General features: G+C 54.8%; 1 protein-coding gene across 2 annotated transcripts in view; it reads right to left on the bottom strand.

Moving 5' to 3' along the window:
• IGSF21 (immunoglobin superfamily member 21) overlaps positions 1 to 23,768 on the bottom strand; it is a 274,585-nt gene that overhangs the window by 38,636 nt on the left and 212,181 nt on the right. For both annotated transcript variants that reach the window (XM_088841593.1, XM_088841596.1), the window contains exon 4: positions 6,019 to 6,137. In XM_088841593.1, coding sequence (XP_088697719.1) covers positions 6,019 to 6,137 — 119 coding nt within the window. The remainder of the gene's footprint in view (positions 1 to 6,018; positions 6,138 to 23,768) is intronic.

Raw genomic sequence — 23,768 nt, 5'->3', positions numbered from 1 at the left:
GAACACGCTCCTCCGCGTGACCTACACCCCCAAGAAGAGCCTCGGCGAGCCTTCCGTGACTGTGTATAATGTGTTCCCGGGGCCCAGCACGCAACTTTCAAATTGGCTTACAATTTATCTGCAGCTCGGATAAAAACATTTTAATGACTGTGTGCAGCGCAAACCCTCGGTGTCACCCACGGGGCTCCCAAATGTCTTTCCCCACCACAGAGCGGGGATGTTATAGGCGTGAAATTACAGCCGCGCTTGCATTTTGATCTCCACCCCGAGGCCTCTGGAAACAGCACGTTAGAATGCTCCAGACGGATGCAGTCTTGGTGGTGTCAGACTGGGATGGCCGCCTCTGCCGTGGACCCGCTCTGGGCTTGTGAGACTCATGCGGGTGGGGGTGGGCGCTGCCCAGCTCCTCGGTGTCCCCCCATGGTCCCCCAAATAGGGCAGGAGCTGTTCTTGCCCTGCTGTTGGCTACCACGGCCCTTAGGGTCCCTGATGGCCCAAAGGAGACCCCAGCTTCCAGTGACCTCCACTCGCCTGGAGGTGTGCCTGCGTGTGACAGAATAGGATCTTTCTACATCACGCCACGGACGGGTCAAAACAGTGAGCTGACTTTAATTTCTGAAACCTGCCGGTTCAGAGAAGAGAGTTGTGGGGGAGGGGGGGGATGCAAAATTTAAACCCTTCTAAGTGTGCCTGACTTTTAATTGACACGAACACTATTTTTTGTGACAGATACTATTTTTATTTATTTCTGTATTTCTGTATATTGAAGTATAGTCGATTTACACTGAGAGTGTCCGGGGGGGGCGGTTCCCTTGGACTTGAGGTATCCAATTCTCATTCCCTCTACAGGAGCCTCAGAGAAGGAAATGGCAACCCACTCCAGGATTCTCGCCTCGAGAATTTCACAGACAGAGGAGCCTGGTGGGCTACAGTCCACGGGGTCGCAGACAGTCTGACAGCCTGAGCAACTAACACACACGCACACGCACTGTATTCTAAGAAATTATCATTATTATTGGCCACACTGCACGGCTTATGGGACCTTAGTTCCACAGCTAGGGACTGAACCCAGGCCCTTGGCAGTGAAAGCACAGAGGCCTAACCTTTGGACCGAAGCAAGAAATGGTTTGATTTACAACGTTGTGTTAATTTCTGGTGTAGGCGAAGTGAGTCAGCTATGCAAATACATATACCCACTCTGGGGGTACAGACGTCCATACGCACATACACGGATGCGTGTATGCACATTCTGTTTCATATTCATACTCGTTATGGTTTATTGCAGGACACTGAGCCCAGCTCCCTGTGCGCTGCAGTAGGAGGGCGGTTGTCTGTCTCTTTTCTGTATAGCGGTTGGCAGAGAGGCACTGTTTATGGAACACTCAGACTGCGCTGGGGCTCAGAACCTTCTATACTGTGGATTATGTCCTTTAATCCTCCATCTTGGCCGAGAAAGCCACTTGCTTCTCTGCACCTGGGTCCACGCAGCGCGCACAGCGCAGGCTCTGCCTCACGGTCTGATGCGGCCGCTGGGTCACAGGAGATGATACGCAGGAAACGGCCCTATACTCAGCGCCTTGGTCTCTCGCAGCCTTTCCCGCACCAGCCTGCACCCCGGTGAGCCTCAGAAGCCAAGCTGCTCTGGGGCTGGGGCTGGGGCAGCCACCAGGGGGGTCTTTCCACTCCCTGTGCTCAGTCTTCTCATCTGGAAACTGGAGATACTAGCAATCCTGCCCCTTAGGGACTGCTGTTCTCAGGTGGAAGCCTCCACTGGCAGTACCGAGGAACTGGAGCAAACTGGCCAAGGGTGAGCTGTGGCTTTCCTTTTCAAAGTTGGGAGGCGTCCTGGCTCCTCCCAGGGTGGGCAGACCTATAGGAGGATGGATAGAATCGGGCCGCACTGACACCAGGACCTGGGCCCCCTTTCCAAGGACCACAGTGTACAAAGCTGTGAGCATTCATTTCTCAGACTGGCTTAAAGCTCCTTGGAATAAGAAATAGTGGACAAGACTTCTCTGTGCCAAGGCTAAAACCAGGGCAAGGAGGAGATAGCCACATCTGTGCTGAGAGCAGGCAGCCCCAAGACAGTGTGCGTGAAGGCAGTGCGGTCGGACCGACTGAGCCTCTGGCCGCCTCTCGCTGGGCTCGGTGTTTGCGAACCTTTTCTGATTTAAACCTCACAGTCACCCTAGGAAGGAGGCATCGTTACCCCCATTTTACAGATGGAGAGACTGAGGCCCAGGGAGGCTAATGAATCCGAGGTCACCTGGTGGATCTGGAATTCAGATCCAAACCTGCGTGTCCTTATCTTGTATGCGGAAGGGATGGGGCATTCTCCCCCGTCTAGGGGGAGGCGAGAGTCAGTAGGAGGAAGGAGAAATATATTTCCTTGTAAATAAGAGTGGTTGCTGATACATGTAGCGATGAAGATACCAACAGAGATGTTTCAGAATGCGTATTTTTGGAAGACTTAGAGGTTTAGGCCAGTGGTTTTAGAATGTGGTCCTGGCACCTGCATCATCAGAGAATCTGTAAGAAATGCAGATTCCCAGGCCCTGCCCAGATCTGCTGAATCAGGGGCTGTATCTTCATAAACCCTCCAGGCGCTTCTGACTCTCATTCAAGTTTGAGAACCACTAGTTTAGACCGTGGGCTTCGGCCTCAGGTGGCTGTTACGGCCCCAGATAAATCATTTCCCCTCCCTCATCCTTGGTCTCCTCTCATAGCAGGGGTCACAACATCTCCCGGCTCCCAGAGCTGTCCTTAGGATTCCGTGAGAAAACGTGCATGAAGCAGGAGGGTCACCCACTGTCAGACACATGCCAGGGTGGGACAAGGTATCCAGTCCTGTGGGCACGGCAAGCACCGGTGAACCTGACCCATCAGGGGGTAACGAGGCTGGACAGACTGGTGACAAACTCGGTGGTCTCTGAGCACGAGGACAGTCAGAGGACTGACGGAGATGGGGGAGGCGGCCGTTCCAGGGCGAGCCCCAACTGGGATGCCCTGAACGTCCAGGGGTCAGAGCCTTCCTGGGGCACTGGGGTGGGGAGGGTGGCATCTCTTTCCTGACCCTCTCTGGTCCCTCCTGGTAGCTCAGCCTCCTGCTTGGTAACTGGGGTCCCACGAGCTATCTGCCCATTCCTGCTTTGACCGCTACCCACCCCGGGAGGGGCCCAGAGGCTCAGAGTACCCGCCCTTAGAGCCTGCTGGGAGCAACTGCTGGGCCAGCTGGGCACCCCGGGCTGGCCCCTGAGGCCTCTCTGCCTCCACAGGAGCTGGCGGGGGAGGTGTGGGGCTACCTCCCTCCACTGCCTCACTGTGCGGAGAAGGGCAGCGAGCCCACGGGGGCAGGAGCCGGCTCAGGACCCGCTGGTGAGCTGGTGAGACATGCGCCTCCGGATCGTCTACACTGCCTCACTGTGCGGAGAAGGGCAGCGAGCCCACGGGGGCAGGAGCCGGCTCAGGACCCGCTGGTGAGACCGTGCGCCTCCGGATCATCTCCACTGCCTCACTGTGCGGAGAAGGGCAGCGAGCCCACGGGGGCAGGAGCCGGCTCAGGACCCGCTGGTGAGACTGTGCGCCTCCGGATCGGCTACACTGCCTCACTGTGCGGAGAAGGGCAGCGAGCCCACGGGGGCAGGAGCCGGCTCAGGACCCACTGGTGAGCTGGTGAGACATGCGCCTCCGGATCGTCTACACTGCCTCACTGTGCGGAGAAGGGCAGCGAGCCCACGGGGGCAGGAGCCGGCTCAGGGCCCGCTGGTGAGACCATGTGCCTCCGGATCGTCTACACCACCTCCATCTGTGCAACCCAGCGGGCCCAGGAGTCGAGAGGCCTGGGTCCCGACCCCAGCACAAAGTGGCCTGATCTCACAGGAAGGCTTTGCGATCCTTGCTGCGTGCCTTCAAGCAAGTCGCTAGCTCTCTCATGCCTATCCATATTTTGTGTCTGCAAAATAAGGGTAATGAGTCCCTCCCCTCAGGTTCACTGTGAGGTCTAAATGACGCAAGGCCTGGAAAGCCCTTAAGCGCGTGGCCTCCAGGAGCCTTCCCTGAGCCCCCTTTCTAAACTAGCCACCACTCCACTTGCAGTGACCCTTGACCCCATAACCCTGCATGATTTTCTCCTCAATATTCATCACTATCCAGTCGTCTCGTAAGCATCCCCTGGTGGCTCAGTGGTAAAGAATCCTCCTGCAGTGCAGGAGACGCACATTTGATCCCTGGGTTGGGAAGCTCCCCAGGAGAAGGAAATGGCAACCCACTGCGGTATTCTTGCCTGGGAAATCCCATGGACAGAGGGGCCTGGCGGCTATAGTCCGGAGGGTCTCACAGGGTCAGACCCTGAGCGACGGAGAATGAGCCCAGACATCTCGCTTGCCCATCTGTGCTTACGTCTTAGGCTTGTCTCGTGCAGCGACTTGGCGACTGAACAGCAGCATGTGCGGGACTCACATTCCCCAACGACAGACGCTTCCTGCTGAAAGCGTGAGGCCATTACCCAGCACACAGTCGGTTCCCAACAAGTGTCTGATGAATAAATGGTTGAGAATATGGCCCTCGGCAGACTGGGAGCCCCTCGGTGGACAAAGTTTCATCCCTCACTGGCTTCCTTGATGTGACCAGCTCAGGGCCGGACACTGAGAACATGTCTTACTGAAGTACACAGGACTTCGTGTACTCCGTGTGCTCCGTGGGTGGGTGGCTGCAAGAGGGGAGATTTCCGTGGCATAGCCCCTCCCAGCACGGCCTGACCCCCAGAAGCCAGAACACACAGTCTGCTACTCCTGTGGGACTTGGAGTCCCTCTGGCCTGTGGCGGTTTTCCGTTTTACCCAGAAGCAGTGACTTTCCACGGGGCCTCTGTGCTTTCATTGATGGCCCGAGTACAGTAAGCTTTGTTCCCCTGATAAAATATCACTGGATAAGGAAAGCAGGGAACACACAGTCTGGAGTCAAGACCACATGCCTAGAATCCTGGCCGCAGAGCTGACCCAGAACTCAAGATTGTGCCTGGCAAGACCGCCAGTGCCGGCAGGGGCTTCTGAGACCACTTGGGAAAGGCTGTGTTTTACAAGCTGGGAAACTGAGGCTGGGCTGGGGACACACCAGTCAGAGATAGGCACTAGTGTTCTTGTCCGCATTTTACAGACGGAGAGATGGAGGCCCAGATGCAGAGTGGAAACCGGGAACGCTGGCATCCAGTCTAGCACGCTTTCTAACTTGTCCCCCGATGACTCTGTGCTCTGGGAAAGGCCTCGGGAAGCGCACGGGGGGGGGGGGGGGGACATTCTCTCTGCAGTGGGTGCGCAGCATCGCTGAGATGTTCCTCAACCCCCTCCTGCGCCCCAGAGGCTCCTGGAGGCTCATCCCCCTGGGGAGGGTCCACCCTCACTTTGAGCACTTTGCCCACAGGTGTTTCCAGGAACATGGCTCCTGGCTTCTGCCTGGAAAAGCTGTCCACACAGCTCAGCATCTCCTCCCTGGGACTTCAGCAGGTCACAGAGCCTGGAGCTAGGAGGTCTGTGAATGTCCCACTTGGCCTGCATCTCATTCCCATCTTACAGAAGGGGAAACTGGGGCCCAGAGGCCGCTGCAGGCTGCTGCCTCCCAGGAAGTCCCAGAGCCCCTCCGGGTCCTCTTTCATCTAATCAAGGTATCAGAGCCTCTTCAAAGCACTCAGTCCGGTGCGTGGGTGATCCCCTGGTAAAATTCTTGCCTGCTAAAGTGCGGGTCCACGGGGCTCCAGGGATGGGGCTGGGCCCCGCCTCCCTAAGGCCCGGGTGACAGTGCTGGAAGGGGAAGGGGTTCCTGAGAGGCCACAGGTCACACCTGGGCACGGCCGGCCTCCTGCCCTCAAGGGCAAGCCGAGGCGAGAAGAGGGTCTCCTGCCAGTACGGCGGGCATCTGGGCAGGTGGTTCCCGGGCCAGCCCCTCCGTGTGCCTGGGTACGCATACACACACAGGCACGTGTGCACACACGTGGCGACACCAGGGCCCACAGCCCCGCACTCACCCATGACGTTCAGGAAGATGTCCCCCGAAGCCAGGACCACCTTCTCCCTCGTGGTGCGGTCATAGATGCCCACATGGCACTCATAGGGGCCATTATCGGAGACGCGGACCTCGGGCAGCCTGCGGGGGGGACAGAGGAGCAGAATGGGGACCCATCATCCGGGGCTGGAAGTCACAGCACCTGGGAAACCAACCCCCAAAGCCCCACCGTCCAGTGTTCTCTCAGCAGCGCTCCTGGACCCACCAGCACACGCCCGCGTGCCGTGCTGGGAGCAGGAGCGACTTCACAGAACACCGACGGCACCCAGGCCCTGTGCCCTAGGCTCCGGAGGGTGAAGGGGTGGCCTGCAGTGAGGATTACACGTGACGACGTGACCGTCAGACCTCTGGAAGCAGGAACACCGCATTAAGGTGGTAGAGGGACCACTGCCTGTGGTCCCCCGATCCTGGGGTGCCTGTCGGGGAGAGGGGGCTTCTGGCAAGTGAGATCTGGACACTCGGAAGGGGAGGAGCTTTGACCTGAAGCTCAGAGGCTATGCAGCCGTGACAGGGAAACCCGTGTGTCCTCCAGCGAGTTCCGGCCTTCTCTGGGCCTCATGGAGCGCCCGACGAGGGGCCTATTCTGGCCACAACAGAAGGAAGGTCTCTGCGTTCGCGTCTTGGGGGTTCTCATGCAGCCGCAGAAAACTCCAAGAAGAAGCTGATGCTCAGGGAACCCCAGGAAGTGCCAAGCACAGGGCCCTACCCGTAACGCTGGCCCTGCGGTCCTACCAGAGGCCTGGCGGGGGGGTGGGAGGGTGGTGGCTAAGGATGGGCAGAGGCTCTGAGGCCCGCACGCCTGTCCCAGCCCTGCTGGCGCCAAGGGGTGTCCTTCAGTTCTGCCTTCACACCCAGCTCCGTGCCAACTCAGTTCGCTGTCCACTCAGCCAGCCTCTTGTACACCTGCTGCTTCCGAGCACTCGTGCCTCGGGGCCACTCCTCTCCTCTCTCTTCAGCTGTCCCCACCCCATCTTTGTCTTCCAGCCCCTTGCCTGTGACTCACGGTCCCCCACCCGTACCTCACACACACACACGCCCACACGCGCACGCATGCATGCGCGCACACACACACTCCTGGGCTCCCAGCCTCTCTCCCCATCCAGGGGTCTCACGGAGGAAGCCAACCCACCTAAGCAAGGCTCCTTGCCGCCCACCGCCCAGCTCACATTAGCATAAACAAACATCTTCATTTCCACAGAAAACACAGAGGCTGAAACCTGGTCTACCAACTTGTCATGAAAGGACTTCAAGAATGGGGAGGTTTTCATCAGGGAAGCTTGGTGGGGAAGAGGCTATCTCCCGTCTTGAGAGAAAAGAACATGGTGACAGCAGAAACAGCAGGGAACTGTTTTCCCTCTGGGAACTATTTTCTTTGTTTGTAACTCAGCTAGCCTGGAAAAAAATAAAAAGCCTCTCTACCAGGCAGGGTTGCGGAGTGACAGTCACCTGGGGTGACACGTTTAGGTGGCGCTCAGGTGCTACTATAGAGGCAACTTGAGGCGTAGGTGACAGGTGCCCAGCTGACATCTCTGTGAAGACACAGGTTCCGGGGACACAGGGAGCTGGCAGCTACCCAAGCGATATAATAGCGACACTGTTGACACACGGGTGGACGCGCACAGGTAACGGCCACGGAGCTGAGCCACGCAGCAGACGTGCTGCCGTGACAGGGACGCGGGGGGCGTGTTTGGGCAGCCACGGCGCTCGCGTCTAGGTGAGAGCAACACAAGCAGTGTGCGTAGTGACACACGCAGGTCGCCCAGCAGGCAGCGCTGGGGACGTCCGGGCGGGTGCTTTATGAAGGAGGCAGCTTCCTGCCTGGGGACTGTCTCCACGTCCTTGGATGTTCCTTCTGCCGAGTTCCCTATCTCCGTGAGCGGTCCTGCCTTCCACCAGGGATCCCAGTGATACTCCAGGCACCATTCTTGGTACCTCCTGTTTCTCTGCTCCCCCAAACACAGCCAGTGACCAAGTCCTGGGTGCTCCACCTCTTGGACGTATCCGGAAGCCTTCTCCTCCCTGCATCTCCACAGTCAACCTCTCTCTCACCTGGAGTACAGGAGGAACAGTTAACCAGCTTCTCTGCCATGCTAATCTCCCTCTTGATCCTTCTCCAGGTAGACCCCAGACCTTTTCAAATGCAAGTAGGGTTAATGGCATTCCTCTACCTAAAGCCCTTCAAAGGCTCCTCTCTGCTCCTCGGGTGAAGACCAGGGCTCTCATCTGGGCCAGCAAGGCTCGGCTCAACCTTCCTGCAGTGACAGCGGCGTTGCTTCCACTCCTCCCACGTGCCGAGTTCCTTTTTAAAAACAGACTTCTGATTTTGGAATTATTTTAGATTTACAGAAAACACCCCTCACGTGTCCCTCTTTGTTAACTCTTACACGATCATAGTACAGTTGTCAGACTGAGAGCCAACATTAATGCGTCATTATTTATTCAACTCCAGACTCTACCCAAATTCCACCAGTTTTTCCACTAATGTCTCTTTTCCGTTTCAAAAATCCGATCCGGGACCCATTATCGGTGACACTCACGGGTGCGTTGAGCCAAGTTTCTCTTCTGAGTTAGCCCTTTTATCGCAAGTCCGTCTTCCTGCGAATGTGGCATCTTCTTCCTCTGGCTACAACCTTCAAGTTACACAGCCACTTAGAAAGTGACCTCCTAGGCGGCCGTGGAGGAGTGATTACGTTGATAACCTGGATTAACAGCCTCCTTGTACCTTGCAAAATGCCCTTATAGCTCTTCCCACCTAGAAGTGGAGTCTTCTTCACTGAAGCCCACCAGGCTCCTTTGTCCATGGGATTCTCCAGGCAAGAATACTGGAGTGGGTTGCCATGGTCTCCTCCGGGGGATCTTCCCAACCCAGGGATTGAACCCAGGTCTCCCGCATTGCAAACAGATTCTTTACTTGCACCTGAGCCACCAGGGAAGCCCTCCCACCTAGAAGAGGAATCTATTTCCCCATTCTTGGCCTTGTGACTTGCTTCAACTAACAGTGGTGAAAGTGACGGCGTGCAAATTCCAAGTTTAAGTTTCAGAAGAATGACTTCGGTCTCTCCTTCCCCACCTATCTCTCTCTCTCCATCCTCTGCCTCTGTCCTGGGAACGGCCTCTGATGGAGGCTGCGAATAAGTGGAGGGAGGTCCCATTGCTCAGCTGGTCCAGGCAAGGCCTCCCTCAGGAGTAAACCCAGCCAGCCCTTAGCCTCCTGAGCGAGAATACTTGGCTGGTGCTTTGGCCATCCGGATTTGGGGCTGCTTGTTATGGAGCAATAGCTGACTCTTGCATCAGGTCTCTGCACCTCCCTCCTTAGTAATCCCTGCCTACCTCAATGACGTACATTAGAGACTCACGAACATCTTCCTCGCCCACCACACACGGGAAGAATCCACGGGGGCCGGGTCTGAGTCTAGCTGGCTTGCCAATGTGTCCCAGGGCCTTGCATGGGGCTTGTCATCATGGTAGGTACTCAGACAAGAGTTACAAAATGAGTGGACGGCGAGACATTCCAGAAAGCCGTGGTGTGAGTCTCTCTCTGCTGCAAACCACGCTGTACCCCCGTCCCTCCCCCACGCGAAGGCCGACGCTCGTTCCCGTCTGCAGATTCAGCAGCTTCCACTCAAAGCTTTGATTTGGACCAATCCGCCTCTTCTCAGCGCCTCATCTGAGCCTGTGCCTTCAGTGTTATCCTCCTAAAGTGGATTAAGTGGCCGGGAGACCCCCTTTCTCTCCAGATTTGAGTGGCATTGATCTGCATGCCGGCTAGAAGGCCTTCCGCAGATAGCAGGGCCCCAAGGGGCCTGGGGGTGAGGAGCCCTACTCTCATCAGCCATGGGCTGCAATCAATAAACCATTAATAACGACAGAGGTTTCTGGCGAGTTCAGTGTAATACACTTTAGCAGCTGGAGTTTACTAACACTGGCAGTGGTTCTGAAGGGCGCGTAACTGTGTGTGAAGAGCTGGGCACAGAGACAGCCAGGGCCCCACTGGCCGTCCCCACGGCCCCCGTGGCTCGGGCGAGGCCGGGCAAAGCCTGGTTGCTGGGGCTCCCGTAGGCCCAGGGCCAGGGCCGCAGGCAGTCCACATTGAGGGCAGGTATTCACGCCTGCTCTGCGCTGCGGCCAGTGCCGAGCCTCAGGGCCCGTGGCCTGGGCAGGTGTGCACAGAGGTGCGAGGACTGTCTCCTGCATCTGTGGATCTTTGTCCAGCCTGTTCCCTCGGCTTGGCCCACTCTTCCTTTCTTGTTCCCACGACAAGCCTCTAGCCTCTTTCAAAGCCTGGCAGTTGAGTCTCGCTTTCCCCATTCATGACCCCTCTCTGTCAGACAGTTGAGAAGATTATGTGGGATGATTCAAGGGCTTAACTCAGAGCTGATGTAGCTTGAGAGCCCAACGGACCAGAATCACTAGGTACCTAGTGGCCCTTAGGCCTCACACTCAGGTGCTGCCTCTGCCAGGCAGGCTACCCTGCCTGCCCACTCCCGGCGCAGACAGAGTCCCTCTCCACCTCCCCAGGGCTGCGTCTGTCTGGAGCACCTACCCTATCCATATCAAGCTACATTGGTATCCATTTGTCTTCCTTCCCAGGGAAGCAGATAGGCTCCTTAAAGGTGAGCCTGGCCACGTGGTAGGTTCTCCGGGAATACCCACTGTATGAATGAGGGTGAAGCTACCAGGGCCAGGAGCTGGGCATCCTTTGTTCTGGTCTGGGTTCTGCTCCTGACTAGCTGCATGAGGCTGGATAAAGTTCTTTGGCTTCTTCGAGCTTTGGTTTCTCCAACTCATAAATGAGTGTTACAATACCTGTCTTATGACACTGTAGCCTTTGGGAGGAGCTGATATTTACAGAGATTTACAGTGAGAGGCATTGTCTTATCCTATCTCCTTGGATCTTTGACACTATCCTATTATAATGCAGTGTGTCTAAAACCAGCTCTGGTATGTATTATATAACAATAATATTATCCCCATTGTACAGACGAGGAAACTGAGGCAGCCAGAGAAGAGGGATGTGAGGCGGTCACAGAGGGAGTAGGTGGGCACTATGATTCAAAACCAAGTCTGATGGACGCCAAGACCCAAGAGAGGTCTTTGGAAGCTCCGGTCCCATCCCCACACTGCTTCTCAGGGCGTCCTTCGCCAGCAAATTAATTTCAGCTCCTTGGGACCAGGATTTGCCTCCACTGCTCTTCAGCGTATTTTCTATTTTGAGCCTCGCTACCTCTGAAGGTAATAAGAGCCATCGGCTTCCTCCCTGCTGGGAGAAATGGGACGGTCTTTTATTTTCCTAAATTCCCTTCTTCACCTTCCGGCGGGCGCCTTGATTGCAGAGCCCTTTGTAGTCACAGTCTCCACACTCGTGTGACTTTACAACCTCTGATCACCCTTCCTTTCCTGACGTTGTCTCTCCACTGGGAAGAGTTCTAGATTCTCCCAGGCTGGAGATCAGGGACTTGGGAGCAGAGGGCGGCGCTGGGAGGAAACAGGCTGCAGAATTTAGAGTTAATCTTCCCATATTGTTGGTGAATCAGATGACCCAGTAAGTGACTTTTGCTGAGACCTGAAACCTAAATTAATGAAATGCATATGCTCTTAGAGAAGAGCCTGGCGCTTGTCAGACTTTCCCCTACGCCATTAATGGATTAAAATTTTGAAATAAACTCTTAAGCGTCTACTGTGTTTGCAGTGTTGAGTGCATAGCATGGAAGGATACAGAGCAATAGAGATCTTCCTCAACTTACAATGAGGCCACATCCCGATAAACCTGTTAAAAGTTGGAAATATCAAGCTAAAAACACATGAGTTTGAGTGTACTCCGGGAGTTGGTGATGGACAGGGAGGCCTGGAGTGCTGTGATTCATGGGGTCGCGGAGAGTCGGACACGACTGAGAGACTGAACTGAACTGAACTGAACCTATTGAATAACATAGCTTAGCCTTGTCTTAAATGTGCTTAGGACACTACCATTAGCCTATCGTTGGTCAAAGCCATCTAACACAAAGTTCTCCTTACAATAAAGTATTGACTATCCCTGGTGGTTCAGATGGTCAAGAATCTGCCTGCAGTGTAGGAGACCAGGGTTCAGTCCCCTGGGTCGGAAAGATCCCCTGGAGAAGGAAATGGCAACCCACTCCAGTATTCTTGCCTGGAGAGCCCCATGGACAGAGGTGTTTGGTGGGCTGTAGTCCATGGGTCACAAAGAGCCAGACACGACTGAAGTGACTTAGCACACACACCACGCCATGTATACCCACCACGGAAGCCACTGCCACAGTCAAGATAGTAAACGTATCACCCCCCGGAGTTTCCTTGTGCCCTTTTGTGCCCTTCCTTGTGCCCTTAACCTGCCCCTCACCCCAAGCAACCTCTGACCCACTGCCTGCCACTGTGCGCTGGGCCCACGCTTTCCAGGGATTCATATAAACTGAACCGCAGAACATGCATGGTTCTTGCTGGGTTTCTTTCTCGTCATTACTGAGATTCGTGCATGTTGCTTTTATCACTGGTCTGTCCGTTAGTAAGGCCGAGCAGCCTCCGTGGCGATACACCCTCTCTGATCTATCCACTGCCCTGCTGATGCGTGCTTGGGCTGCTCTCTGGCCACGACAAATAAGGCTGCTGTGAACTGCATGGACAAGTCTCTGTATGACGAACGCTTTCATCTCTCCTGGGTTCACACCAGGGAGTGGTGCGGCTGGGCGTATTTTAATGTTAAGACGCAGCCTAACTGCTTTCATACAGAGATGGTATGAAGACCTCTGGGCTTTTTGTGGCTTTCTGCCTCTGCACACTCTACCTGGGGGCGCTCCCTTTAGAAGCAGCTCCTCCTACTTTACCTTATTTCTACTTTAAAAATGCTTCTCTAAGCTGAAATAGCAAGTCCTGTTGGCATCGTGTGGCCAGGGAAGGAGGGTGGGGCTGCAGGACTCCCGTGAGGAAAGTGTGGGTGACATTCGCCTCCGACCCCCTTTTCTTCTCGTCTTCTTCCAGGGGACAGTCGCTCGCAGGACAGGTGGCCCGCGGTCAGCGCCTTCCCTCCACCCTGAGGATTCCGCTCGGCCTGGACCCGCTCCTCTTCCGCCTTCATTCTTGCCATCTCGCTCTGCCCGAGTCCCCTCCCTGCTGCCAGAGTGGCCTTACCACAGTGAGGCTCTGTCTCTCTCGATTTAAAATCTCCCTGTGGTTTCCAGCCACTGGAGGATCGAGCCCAAACCCAGTCTGACCGTGGGACCCTCGTTGATCGGCCCTGAACCCAGAGGAGGAAGGGAGGTTGGGATGGAGGGAAGAAAGGGGTGCGTGGCCTCACATCTCTTGCCAAAATTCAGCCGCGGAAGAAGAAGGCTTGTCAGAGCCGAACTTTGATAATCGACCCGGTTTCAAAAGCATTTTGTCACGCAGGGGTCTTCATTTATGTAGACAGAACCTCATTCCGGGCTAATGGAAAAGATTCAGGGAGCGATTGGTCCTTTGAGGCTCTGCTTTAATGAAGAGATGAGAGAGCCTTTCATTTGTGTAACCATTGTTTGCATAGAAACGGAGCTTCTAAGGAGCCTGGCAATAGTTCGTTCTTGCAAGTAGGTTAAACCCACCCCCCGCAATCCTATTAGCTGGGTTCTTGCCCAGCTGTCCATGATGCTTGCTGGAAAGATCTCAAGTAGAAAGGAATGAAGTTTTACTGTTCCTGTGCCTGCCATGCTTCCCTGATTGGCTGCACACTCCCCGAGGCCCAGACCTTGCTTCTCCCTCCCTCCAACACCTGCTTCCTCCGAAGTTTAAATGTCACGGCCCCGTGACACTAGAGGCGCAATTGCAGGATGCCGGCTCCTCTCTGCAGGGCTCTGAGGCAGAGCTAATAGAAACGGCTGTGACTCCTGGCAGCCTTGGGTGCCGCTGGGCTGTTTGCTAACGAGACGCTGCTCTCCCATAAGAGGTGGGGTGCGGGTCGAGGCATGTGACCCTCCCGCACACCTGTGCAGTTTACGGAGCCTGGGTGGGAGCCCATGGACAGCCCACATCTATTGGTTCGGTCCAGTGGCCCCAGGGCGCAACTGCTGGGCTGGCCCTAGCTGGTCCCCAGCCCTGCCACCCAGCCGCCCTCATCATGTCTAACTTTCCCTCCATGGGGCTTGGATGGCTGCAATCACCACCACATACACACACACACTTCCCTGCGCAGTCAGAAATGGACTGGCTGCTGGGGGTAGCATTTGTTGCAACTGGAAAGTCTGAGAAAGCAGCTGAGGACAGGAAAGAAAGGGCCTGTCTACACCTCGGTCTTGTCTTGGGATGGGATCCTCTACACGAGACCCTGAGAAGGTCCTGGGGTACCGGCTCCAATTTGAATGTGCTGGAGAATCCCCTGGGGATCTGGTTCAAATGAAGTTTCGAGTAGGTTTCTGGGCCGGGGCTTAGGAGTTTCTAAAAAGCTCCAGGCAGGTCTCAGGTCCTCAGCCCCCCTCCCTCTGCCTTGGCTCCACCCATCTGTTTAAACGCGCCCTCTCCCACTAGACACACTGGGGAGTCCCCCTTTACTGGCTTCACCAGACCGACAGAACCTGGGGCCCGGAAGGCACTGACGGTACAGTTGAATGGAATTTGACCGAGATGGGTGGATTTTGAGGCTCTGCATGGGTCCTTGAAACCACCAGGGGCTGCCACGAAGCTGGCCTGGTGGCCTCCGTCACTCATTTTACACCGACCTGACGCTGACTCTCAGTCTGCCCTCCGGGACCACACCTGCAGCTGTTCCCTGTGCCCCAGTTTCTGAAACAGATGAAGTGTCCTCAGTCTTTCCTGGCCTCCTGGAGGTGAGTCTACCCTCAAGCTCAGCCAAGAAATTGGGACCCAGAGCCTAGACTTGAGTCCAGGGCAAAGGGTCACATCCCATTTGGTGTGAATTTGGCTAAAGTCACCTGAAATGGTAAGACCTGAGTCTGCCTTGGTTAATGCACTCTTGGGGAAGCTGCCTGTGACCCGATGAGTCAGACACATTCCTTCACCTCCTTTGGACTGAATCCTGGATCTTCTCCTCCGGTAAGCCCTTTCCAGGAGCAGACTGGGGAGACATTCCCCGGGACAGGGAGCGTGTGCCAGGCAGAGAGGCTGCTGGAGGGGAAAGCTCTCCCCTCAGTGAGCGGATCCATCCTATGGGCGCAGGCTGTACATGGAAGAACCTGGGGGTTTTCCTCCTTAGTATCAGATCTCCCAGTCCAGCCTGGTCTTTTTTTAAAATATTAATTTCTTTGGCTGCCCTGGGTCTTAGATACAGCACACGGGATCCTCTATCTTCACAGCAGCACATGGAATCTTTAGTTGTGGCATGTGGAACCTAGTTCCCTGACCGGGGATTGAACCTGGGCCCTCTGCATTGGGAGCACAGAGTCTTAGCCCCTGGACCATATGGAAGTTCCCAGCCTTCGTCCTAACCAGCTAGCAAGTTCTGGTTTGTCTAAGACTTTCCTGGTTTTAGCACTGAAGATCCCGTGTCCCAGGAACCCTTCAGCTTCAGGCGAATCAGGATGTCCGTCACCTTCTGTGTAACGAATGAGTACACTGGAGAGACTCGTCCAGACAGCAGTGAGCGGCAGGTCACGGCAGACAGGCCAGGCGCCCTGTGCCAGCTGACCCAGACAGCGCCCCGGGAAACAGACCCAGACGGCCCCCTGCAGGGTGGTCTGAGGTCGGCGATGGGGTCACGGAGCCCCGACAGCGTGGGGGTGGGGGGAACAGAATAGGTTTTTTTTCACTGAACTACCGCTATGATAGCCACAGGCTGGAGGCTCTGTGAGTCAGGGTCTCAGGGAGCCAGGAAATCTGGTGCTGCTTTACAGCACAGAGCTGGAGACTGTGGGTCCAACTTCGCCCCTGAGCCGAGTCAGAGACGGACGCATCAGAACTGCCCAAAGGGGCTGGAAGCCCACAGCTGGGGACCCGGCTTCCAGACAGCCGCTCGGGCCGAGGAGCCAGTCGAGGGTCTGGCCAGCCTGAAAGTGGTGGGCTCGCCTGGGGACCCTTGAGCAGCCCCAGGTAGAGTGAACGGGCTTTCTCGAGATGGAGTCCCGGGGACCAGGGGTGGGGAGGGAGAGGGACCTCTCGGCAGGAGGCCTAGGAGAGTCCCAGAAGCCCCTCCCTCAGTGCTGAGATCTTTATTCCCTTTTCTTTGTATGTTTTCTCCTTCTTTCCAGAAACTGCCTAAACTTTTTTTTCCCTCCAGAACCTTTAAAAAGCCATTAGTGTGGTTTTCATCCCCCTTTTCAACCTGAAAATTGTTTCCATCATAAAACCATCTCAGTGGGGATGAAACGTCTGTGGCTTCCAATCAAATGCAGGGCTGACGGTTGGAGCGGAGAAAGACAGAGGAGGGGGACTAGGGGAGAAGTTCCAGAACAGCCTGGCGCCCTTGCCAACCCCTCCCTGCCTTGGTCTCCCCCCGACCCATCCAGGGACCTCAGACGCACCTTGGGCCCTGCTCCTGGCCCAGATTTGTGGATGAGCAATTCCTTCCCATGAGCATTAAGGCATTAATTAGTGTCCAAGTGCTGCAGAGGGACAGCCCCTCCCTACGCTGAGGGTGAGGACCCTCTGCTGACTTTCCCAGGGAAGCCGCTTGCCTCCCGCTGGCTCACTCCTGAGCCGCACCCTGCTCGGTTCTAGCACTTCACCCAGAAGGGACCCTGTGTGCTGGACAGGAAGGTGCAGGGGAGGCGGGATGCTTATCCAAACACAGCTCGTCCTAGGGCTGCGTGTCCTCAGGCTAGTCCCCTGCCTGCCTCGCTGGGCCTTGGCTTCTGCATCACCGCCATAGCGAGCCTTTTGTTCTGAGGCTGGAACAAGATCACCATGGAAGCCCCCTCATTCCTGCCCAGAGGGATGCTCCAGAGACGGCAGCAGGGTTTTCTCAGTAGGCCAATGGGAACTGACCTGTTTCCAAGGTGGGAAAAAGCCCGTGGGAAACCGAATTTTATCTTCCAAAGGTGAATTCCCAAGGAACCTTCTAGATGGAGGGATCCTAGCCTGGGATGCCCAGGAAGTTAGTAACCGGGATGCAGGCTGATGACACTTAGAATCACTGGTCCCTGCTGCTCTGGCCTTATGGACACCCGGTTGATGGAAGGTGGGGGTCACCATGCCATCCATCCTGGCCCTTCCCACCCTGCTTGGCTGCTTCCCTGAGCTTTGGGCCCGAACCCCAGCCCCACCTCCCTGTCTCTCTGCTGACCCCATTCCTGCCCCTCTGGCCTGCGGCGTCCCCCTCCCCGCTCCTCCCGTGCTGACCCCTCCTGCTCTCTCCCCTCCCCTTCCGCTCCTGGCCTCTCTTCTCTAGCCTCTTGCCGCTGCCATGGAAACCACTCTCTCCTCCACATCCTGATTGATCCATTTAGCCCCTCACCGTCAGCCCGCTCAACACAGGGTCTGGGCCGGGAGGCGGGCAAGGGCGGGAGGGCCCGAGGGTTTAGGACGGTCCTTCTACCTCGTCTCTACCCTATGCCACCACCCCAGGCCCCGCAAGCACATGGCATGGGGCATATGCCCCGTGGAGAAGGATGCTGGGCGGTAGGGAATTAGGACCCAGCGATGGCCCAAAGGGAACTCAGACCAAGGAAGCTGGGTGGTGAGGCAACTAGAAGCCAGGCAGAAAGGCTGAGGCCATGAGGCTGTGCTAGCTGCCTCCCTTCCATCCCCGAGGGCACTTGCTTTTTAACTAGAATCTCTGTCTTTGCCTCTGTACCTGGCGTGAGTGAGAGCTGGCATCAGGAAGACACCAAGCCCATTGGAAACAAGCCTGCGTTCAGCAGGAAGGGAAGGTGTGGACTGCGGCTGTCCCAGGGACCCAGGCACTTCCTGGCGTCAGCGATTACTCTGATCGTGTTCAATGAACACGGCCGCGCCCCTACTCTGTGTAAGGTAGTCAGGTCACTGGGCCAAGAGAGGCTCGGGAACGTGTGCCTCACTCATCTTTGCACGGCGATGGTTCATTGAGCACCTACTGTGTACAAGACCCCGTGGGAAGCACATGGAGCTGACCTCTGTCAACCCTCACAGACACCTCTGAAATTAGAAAAATAATAGTAGTGACAGTAACGGAGCTTCCCGTGTGTCAGACGTTCCCAGCCTTAACGTGCTGTCGTCGAGGGGTCTGGGCCAAGTAACTTCACATCCGTGCCTGGGTTTCCCCGTCAGCAAAGATCAGCCCCCACAACAGCCTCAGGAGCTGGGCACCAGTATCATCAGCCCAGCTCACAGAATAGGAACTTGACGCGTGGGGGTGTTGTTTAGACCTTGGTGATGGTCACACAGCCAAAGGATGGCAGAGCTGGGGCTTGTTCCCTGGCAGTCAGGCTCCGGAGTAGATGTCTGGAGTGCACATGCTTGTCAACTTTCTGGGTTCTGGGCTTCTGCAAGGTCGCTCCCCTGGGCAGCAAATCAGCGGCAGAATGGAAACCCACTCCCCCAGGCTGGAGAGGGGTGAGGCTTTAGAGCAATGATTTCTGCTCCAGGCCTCCTGCCAGCTGCAGGCAGCAGCATAGGTCCCTGGGTGCATGGCCCGGCTGTACCTTCTGGTGACCAAGGTCTGATTGCCTCGTCTGTAGGGACCACTTTTTCCTGGAAGCAAACTCCAGCAAGAATCCATCACATGGGTCCCTTTAATATGGGACCGCAGTGGCCCAGAGGCCAATCTCTTCAACCACAGTCTGACAAAAGGATCAGAAAAGAGGCTCAAAGACAGCTCTTGACCCTTAGAGAAGCAGATGGCACACCAAAGAACTGCAATTCAGAGAAGCCTCACCTGCTGGGGCTGGAGCCAGCCTGCCCCCTAGCCCCCACAACAGTGGCTGTCAGTCAGCCTGGCTTCCTGCAGGGACAGAGTCGGGTGAGGCAGCCTCAAAGTCCGCGATGGATGCGGCAGTCCACGGGCCTTCTGTCGTTCATCCCTACGATTGCCCGGGGAGACAGACATGGCAAACTTTGTTGAACAGACTAGCAAACTGAGGCCCAGAGGGGACAAGCAATTTGTCTAAGGTCACACAGCTAATGCTTGAACGAGCTGGGGTGGAGACTTGGGTCTGCCTGGCTCCAGGAGCCCGTGAAGAGGGCCCAGCCTCTGAGCGTGGCCTGACGCTCCCTGTCTCCTTCAGGACGGCCCTGGCGCTGCTTCAAAGCAGGATCAATTACTCCGCTTGAATAAAACAAACCTCCCGTTTCCCTGCAAAGCTGCAGCTGAGCCCGGGGCCCCTCAGGAGGCCTTTTCCAACCAGGTCGGCTGATGGGTGACCCAGGGCCGAACCCGATTCCCGCTGTTTCATCAAAGCTGAGCTAAAAACAGCCTTGCTTTGGCAGTGGAAAATTGAAACTCCCAGCTTCCTCTTAAGGCTCTTAAACAGGTCAGCCCACCAAAAAACCCAATTCTTCAATCTGGATTCTCTTAAAAAGTAGGGCAAGCCAATTATGTTTTACTGTCCTGCACGACGTGGGGGCTGAGAGCGGGGAAGGTCAGGCCAGGGCGCCCCAGGGCCGCTTGCAGCCGGGAGACGCCAGCCTCTCCCATCAGCCTCTTTGTCAAAACAAAATTAAAATGCCTGGACTCTGGCTGGCACCGAGATCTCATCCAAGGTAATAGGTATTTATCTTAGTGTGTTCAGCTGTGGGCTCGATGCCACGGGATGTGAACGCTGGAAGGCATCTCGCTCCCTGCTCCGTATCACACCCAGCGAGTGCCTCGGACTCAGACGACATTCAAGATACTCATTCAGTATATTTTTACTGGGTCCCTACTATGTGTCAGGGCCTCCCCTACATGCTGCTAGACACACCTGCCCTAGGTACAGCTGTGACCAATGCAAACAAAAATCACTGTCCTCATGGAGCTGGGGTTCTATCTAGTTGGGGGAAATAGGCCTTAACAAAGCAGTCATCTTGTGAATTCCTCAGAGCGACTCCATAAGATGAACAACGGTATGCTAGTCACCAATGAAGTGACAGTACCTCAGAGACAAAGTCAAAGGCAAGGCCTCCTCTCCACAAGCGGACTTGCGGACTGTCTAAGAAAGCTCAGCAACTCAACAGCTACTCCCTTTTCACAGTAATGGAACCCTGATGGCTGGACACATGGCTTCATGAAATAAAGACTACATTTCCCAGTCACGCTTGCAGCAGATGTGACCATGTGACTACATTCTGACCAGTGGGATGTAAGTGAAGGTGTTCTGTGTAACTTCCTGAGGGGCCTTAAGGGAGGAGGTGCATCCTGCTTCTTTCACTTCCCCCTTCCACCTGGTTGGAATGTAGTCCCAAGGGCTGGAGCTGGGACAGCCTTCTCAGACTTTGAGGCAAACTTAAGAAGGAGGTCATGAAGCAGAAATAGATGTTTTACTGGAACTCTCTTGCTTTCTCCATGATCCAGCGGATGTTGGCAATTTGATCTCTGGTGCCTCTGCCTTTTCTAAAACCTGCTTGAACATCTGGGAGTTCACGGTTCACATATTGCTGAAGCCTGGCTTGGAGAAATTTGAGCATGACTTTACTAGCGTGTGAGATGAGTGCAACTGTGCGTTAGTTTGAGCATTCTTTGGCATTGCCTTTCTTTGGGATTAGAATAAGACTGACCTTTTCCAGTCCTGTGGCCACTGCTGAGTTTTCCAAATTTGCTGGCATATTGAGTTCAGTACATTCACAGCATCATCTTTCAAGATTTGAAATAGCTCAACTGGAATTCCATCACCTCCACTAGCTTTGTTTGTAGTGATGCTTTCTAAGGCCCACTTGACTTCACATTCCAAGATGTCTGGCTCTAGGTCAGTGATCACGTTATCGTGACTATCTTGGTCGTGAAGATCTTTTTTGTACAGCATCAGTCCTTCCAATAGATACTCAGGGTTGATTTCCTTTAGGATGGACTGGGAGTAATAACAGCGTGTGACCTACCTACAAGTGTTTAAAACAGCCATTTTGTTTTTTTGCATATCTTTTCCATGGGGATGGTTTTGATCCCTGTCTCCTGTACAATGTCACGAACCTCCGTCCAGAGTTCATCAGGTATTCTATCTATCAGATCTAGTCCCTTAAATCTATTTCTCACTTCCACTGTATAATCATAAGGGATTTGATTTAGGTCATATCTGAATGGTCTAGTGGTTTTCCCTACTTTCTTCAATTTAAGTCTGAATTTGACAATAAGGAGTTCATGATCTGAGCCACAGTCAGTTCTTGGTCTTGTTCTTGCTAACTGTATAGAGCTTCTCCATCTTTGGCTGCAAAGAATATAATCAATCTGATTTCGGTGTTGACCATCTGGTGATGTCCATGTGTAGAGTCTTCTCTTGTGTTGTCGGTAGAGAGTGTTTGCTATGACCAGTGCATTCTCTTGGCAAAACTCTATTAGCCTTTGCCCTGCTTCATTCCGTGCTCCAAGGCCAAATTTGCCTGTTACTCCCTTGGACTGCAAGGAGATCCAACCAGTCCATTCTAAAGGAGATCAGTCCTGGGTGTTCATTGGAAGGACTGATGCTAAAGCTGAAACTCCAATACTTTGGCCACCTCATGCGACGAGTTGACCCACTGGAAAAGGCTCTGATGCTGGGAAGGATTGGGGGTGGGAGGAGAAGGGGATGACAGAGAATGAGATGGCTGGATGGCATCACCAACTCGATGGACATGAGTTTGAGTGAACTCCAGGAGTTGGTGATGGACAGGGAGGCCTGGCATGCTGTGATTCATGGGGTCGCAAAGAGTCGGACACGACTAAGCGACTGAACTGAACTGAGAAGGAGGTCATACACAATAGAGCATCAGAAGGGAAGGATCTTGGGTCCCTGATGCCATGGAACACCCTATATGCTCTGGAGACATTACATGGGACTCTTAGGAGAAAGAAGACTAAAGTTCTGACTAATTTGTCATAGACACTCAGTCATGTCCAGAACTCTTTGCAACCCCGTGGACTGTAACTCACCAGGCTCCTCTGTCCATGGAATTCTGCAGGCAAGAATACTGGAGTGGGTAGTTGTTCCCTTCCCCCAGGGGGTCTGATCTCCTGCATTGCAGGCATGCTCTTTACTGTCTGAGCCACCAGGGAAGCCGAAGAATACTGGAGTGGGTAGCCTATCCCTTCTCCAGGGGATCTTCCTGACCCAGGGATCGAACTGGGGTCTTCTGCACTGCAGGCAAATTCTTTACCAGCTGAGCTACCAGGAAAGCCCTTTTAATTAACTTAAGACACATTTACTTTGAGTTTTTAGGCTTGTAGCCACAAAACTAAGACCAATAGATGCAGCTTCAGGCCGTAGAGTGGTGCGCAGCGTGGGGAACACAGTGGCCATTCCTGGGTTAGATCTAGCTGCTACTTAAGGGAGTCAATTGCTATAGTTTGGAAATGACTGGTAAAAATAAAAAGGCCACATCATCATTTTTAAAAGAGAACTCAAAAATAAAGATATGTATGTGAAATCTGATTTTCAAATATTTGTCACTGGTTTCATTTTAAGCTTTTTTTTTTAAATAAAAAAAAAATCTCAGGGTGAGTCAAACAGAACTTGTTTGTTGCTGGCTTTGACCTGGGATTCTGGTTTCTGAGTGAGGCCCGTGAGAGGAAGGGCTTTTCGGGGAAACCGAAGGAGGGGGGCAGAGGCAGAGCGGGACCATCAGGTGCTTGGAGCCGATCCTGCCATGAAGAGCTGGAGTGACAGCCACCTGCACGGAGGAGTTCCCGCTCCAAGCCCGCTGGGTTTAAGATTCTGGAATGAGCATCCTGGATTCTCAACAAGGCCGAAACAGAAACAGTCCTGTTTAACCACACACACACACCCCCCCTTAACAGCGGAGTCAAGCCCGCAGAAGTGAGCAGTGGCCTGGTGAATGTTCACGAACGCATCGCTCTAAACCAAAGCTTACACCATCTGTGCCTTCTGCCGGTCGCCAGTGTGAGGCGGAGGGGGAGGTGGCGGGGCTGAGACAGTGCGGGTGAAGAGCAGGCAGCTGCCCGCCCACCCGGGCCCGGGAGGAGGGGCCGAGGGCAGCGCTCGCTCTGCTGTCGTGGGGCAGCACCTGCACTCGCCCAAGGAGATGCCAGCGGACGCCTGGATGTGGGGTGACCCACGGTCCTGGCTTGGGAGGCGCCTGTCACCGGGCTCTGAGGAAGTCCTTCTGTATGACGGGTCGCTTTCCCCGTGCACGCTCCAGACCTACCACAGGCGGCTGCCTCCACACTCTGGATGCCAAGGGTGGTGCTGTTGATGGCATAGACTCCAGCCTGGCTTTGAGTCCTGACTCGTCCACCTACTAGCTGTGTGACATGAGTCGCTACCGCTCTGTGCCTCTCCACCCCCCATTAAAATCGGGGATGGTGACAGTACCTTTCCTACGGGTTTTTTCCAGGATTAGGCGAGATGGCTCATGGAACGTGCTCACTTAAGGCAGGGCCTGCTGTAGTTGCATTTTCGATTTGATCACCATCCATGATATCTGTGTTTATGCTTCTTCCAACCACACAGCCATCCTCTGCTGTTCCTTGAGACACCCGGGTAAGGGTGTGGATTCATCCCATCCAGAGGCTGGGTAAGGGAAGGAAAAGGACCAGGAGTCCCAGGAACATGATGTCATCGGGGCACACACAGAGGGAAAATGCTGCTTTTGACAACACTCAAGAGCAAACAAGAGAATTCACTTTTCCAATGAAATTTTGGGTGTTCAAGGCTTTGTCCTGGCTTTGAGGTC

This window comes from Moschus berezovskii, chromosome 2 (assembly GCF_049115385.1).
Source record: "Moschus berezovskii isolate FMDL1 chromosome 2, NW_MosBer_1.0, whole genome shotgun sequence".
Lineage (NCBI taxonomy): Eukaryota > Metazoa > Chordata > Mammalia > Artiodactyla > Moschidae > Moschus > Moschus berezovskii.
Note: the sequence above shows the minus strand (reverse complement) of the source record. Positions and strands in the feature narration are given on the sequence as shown.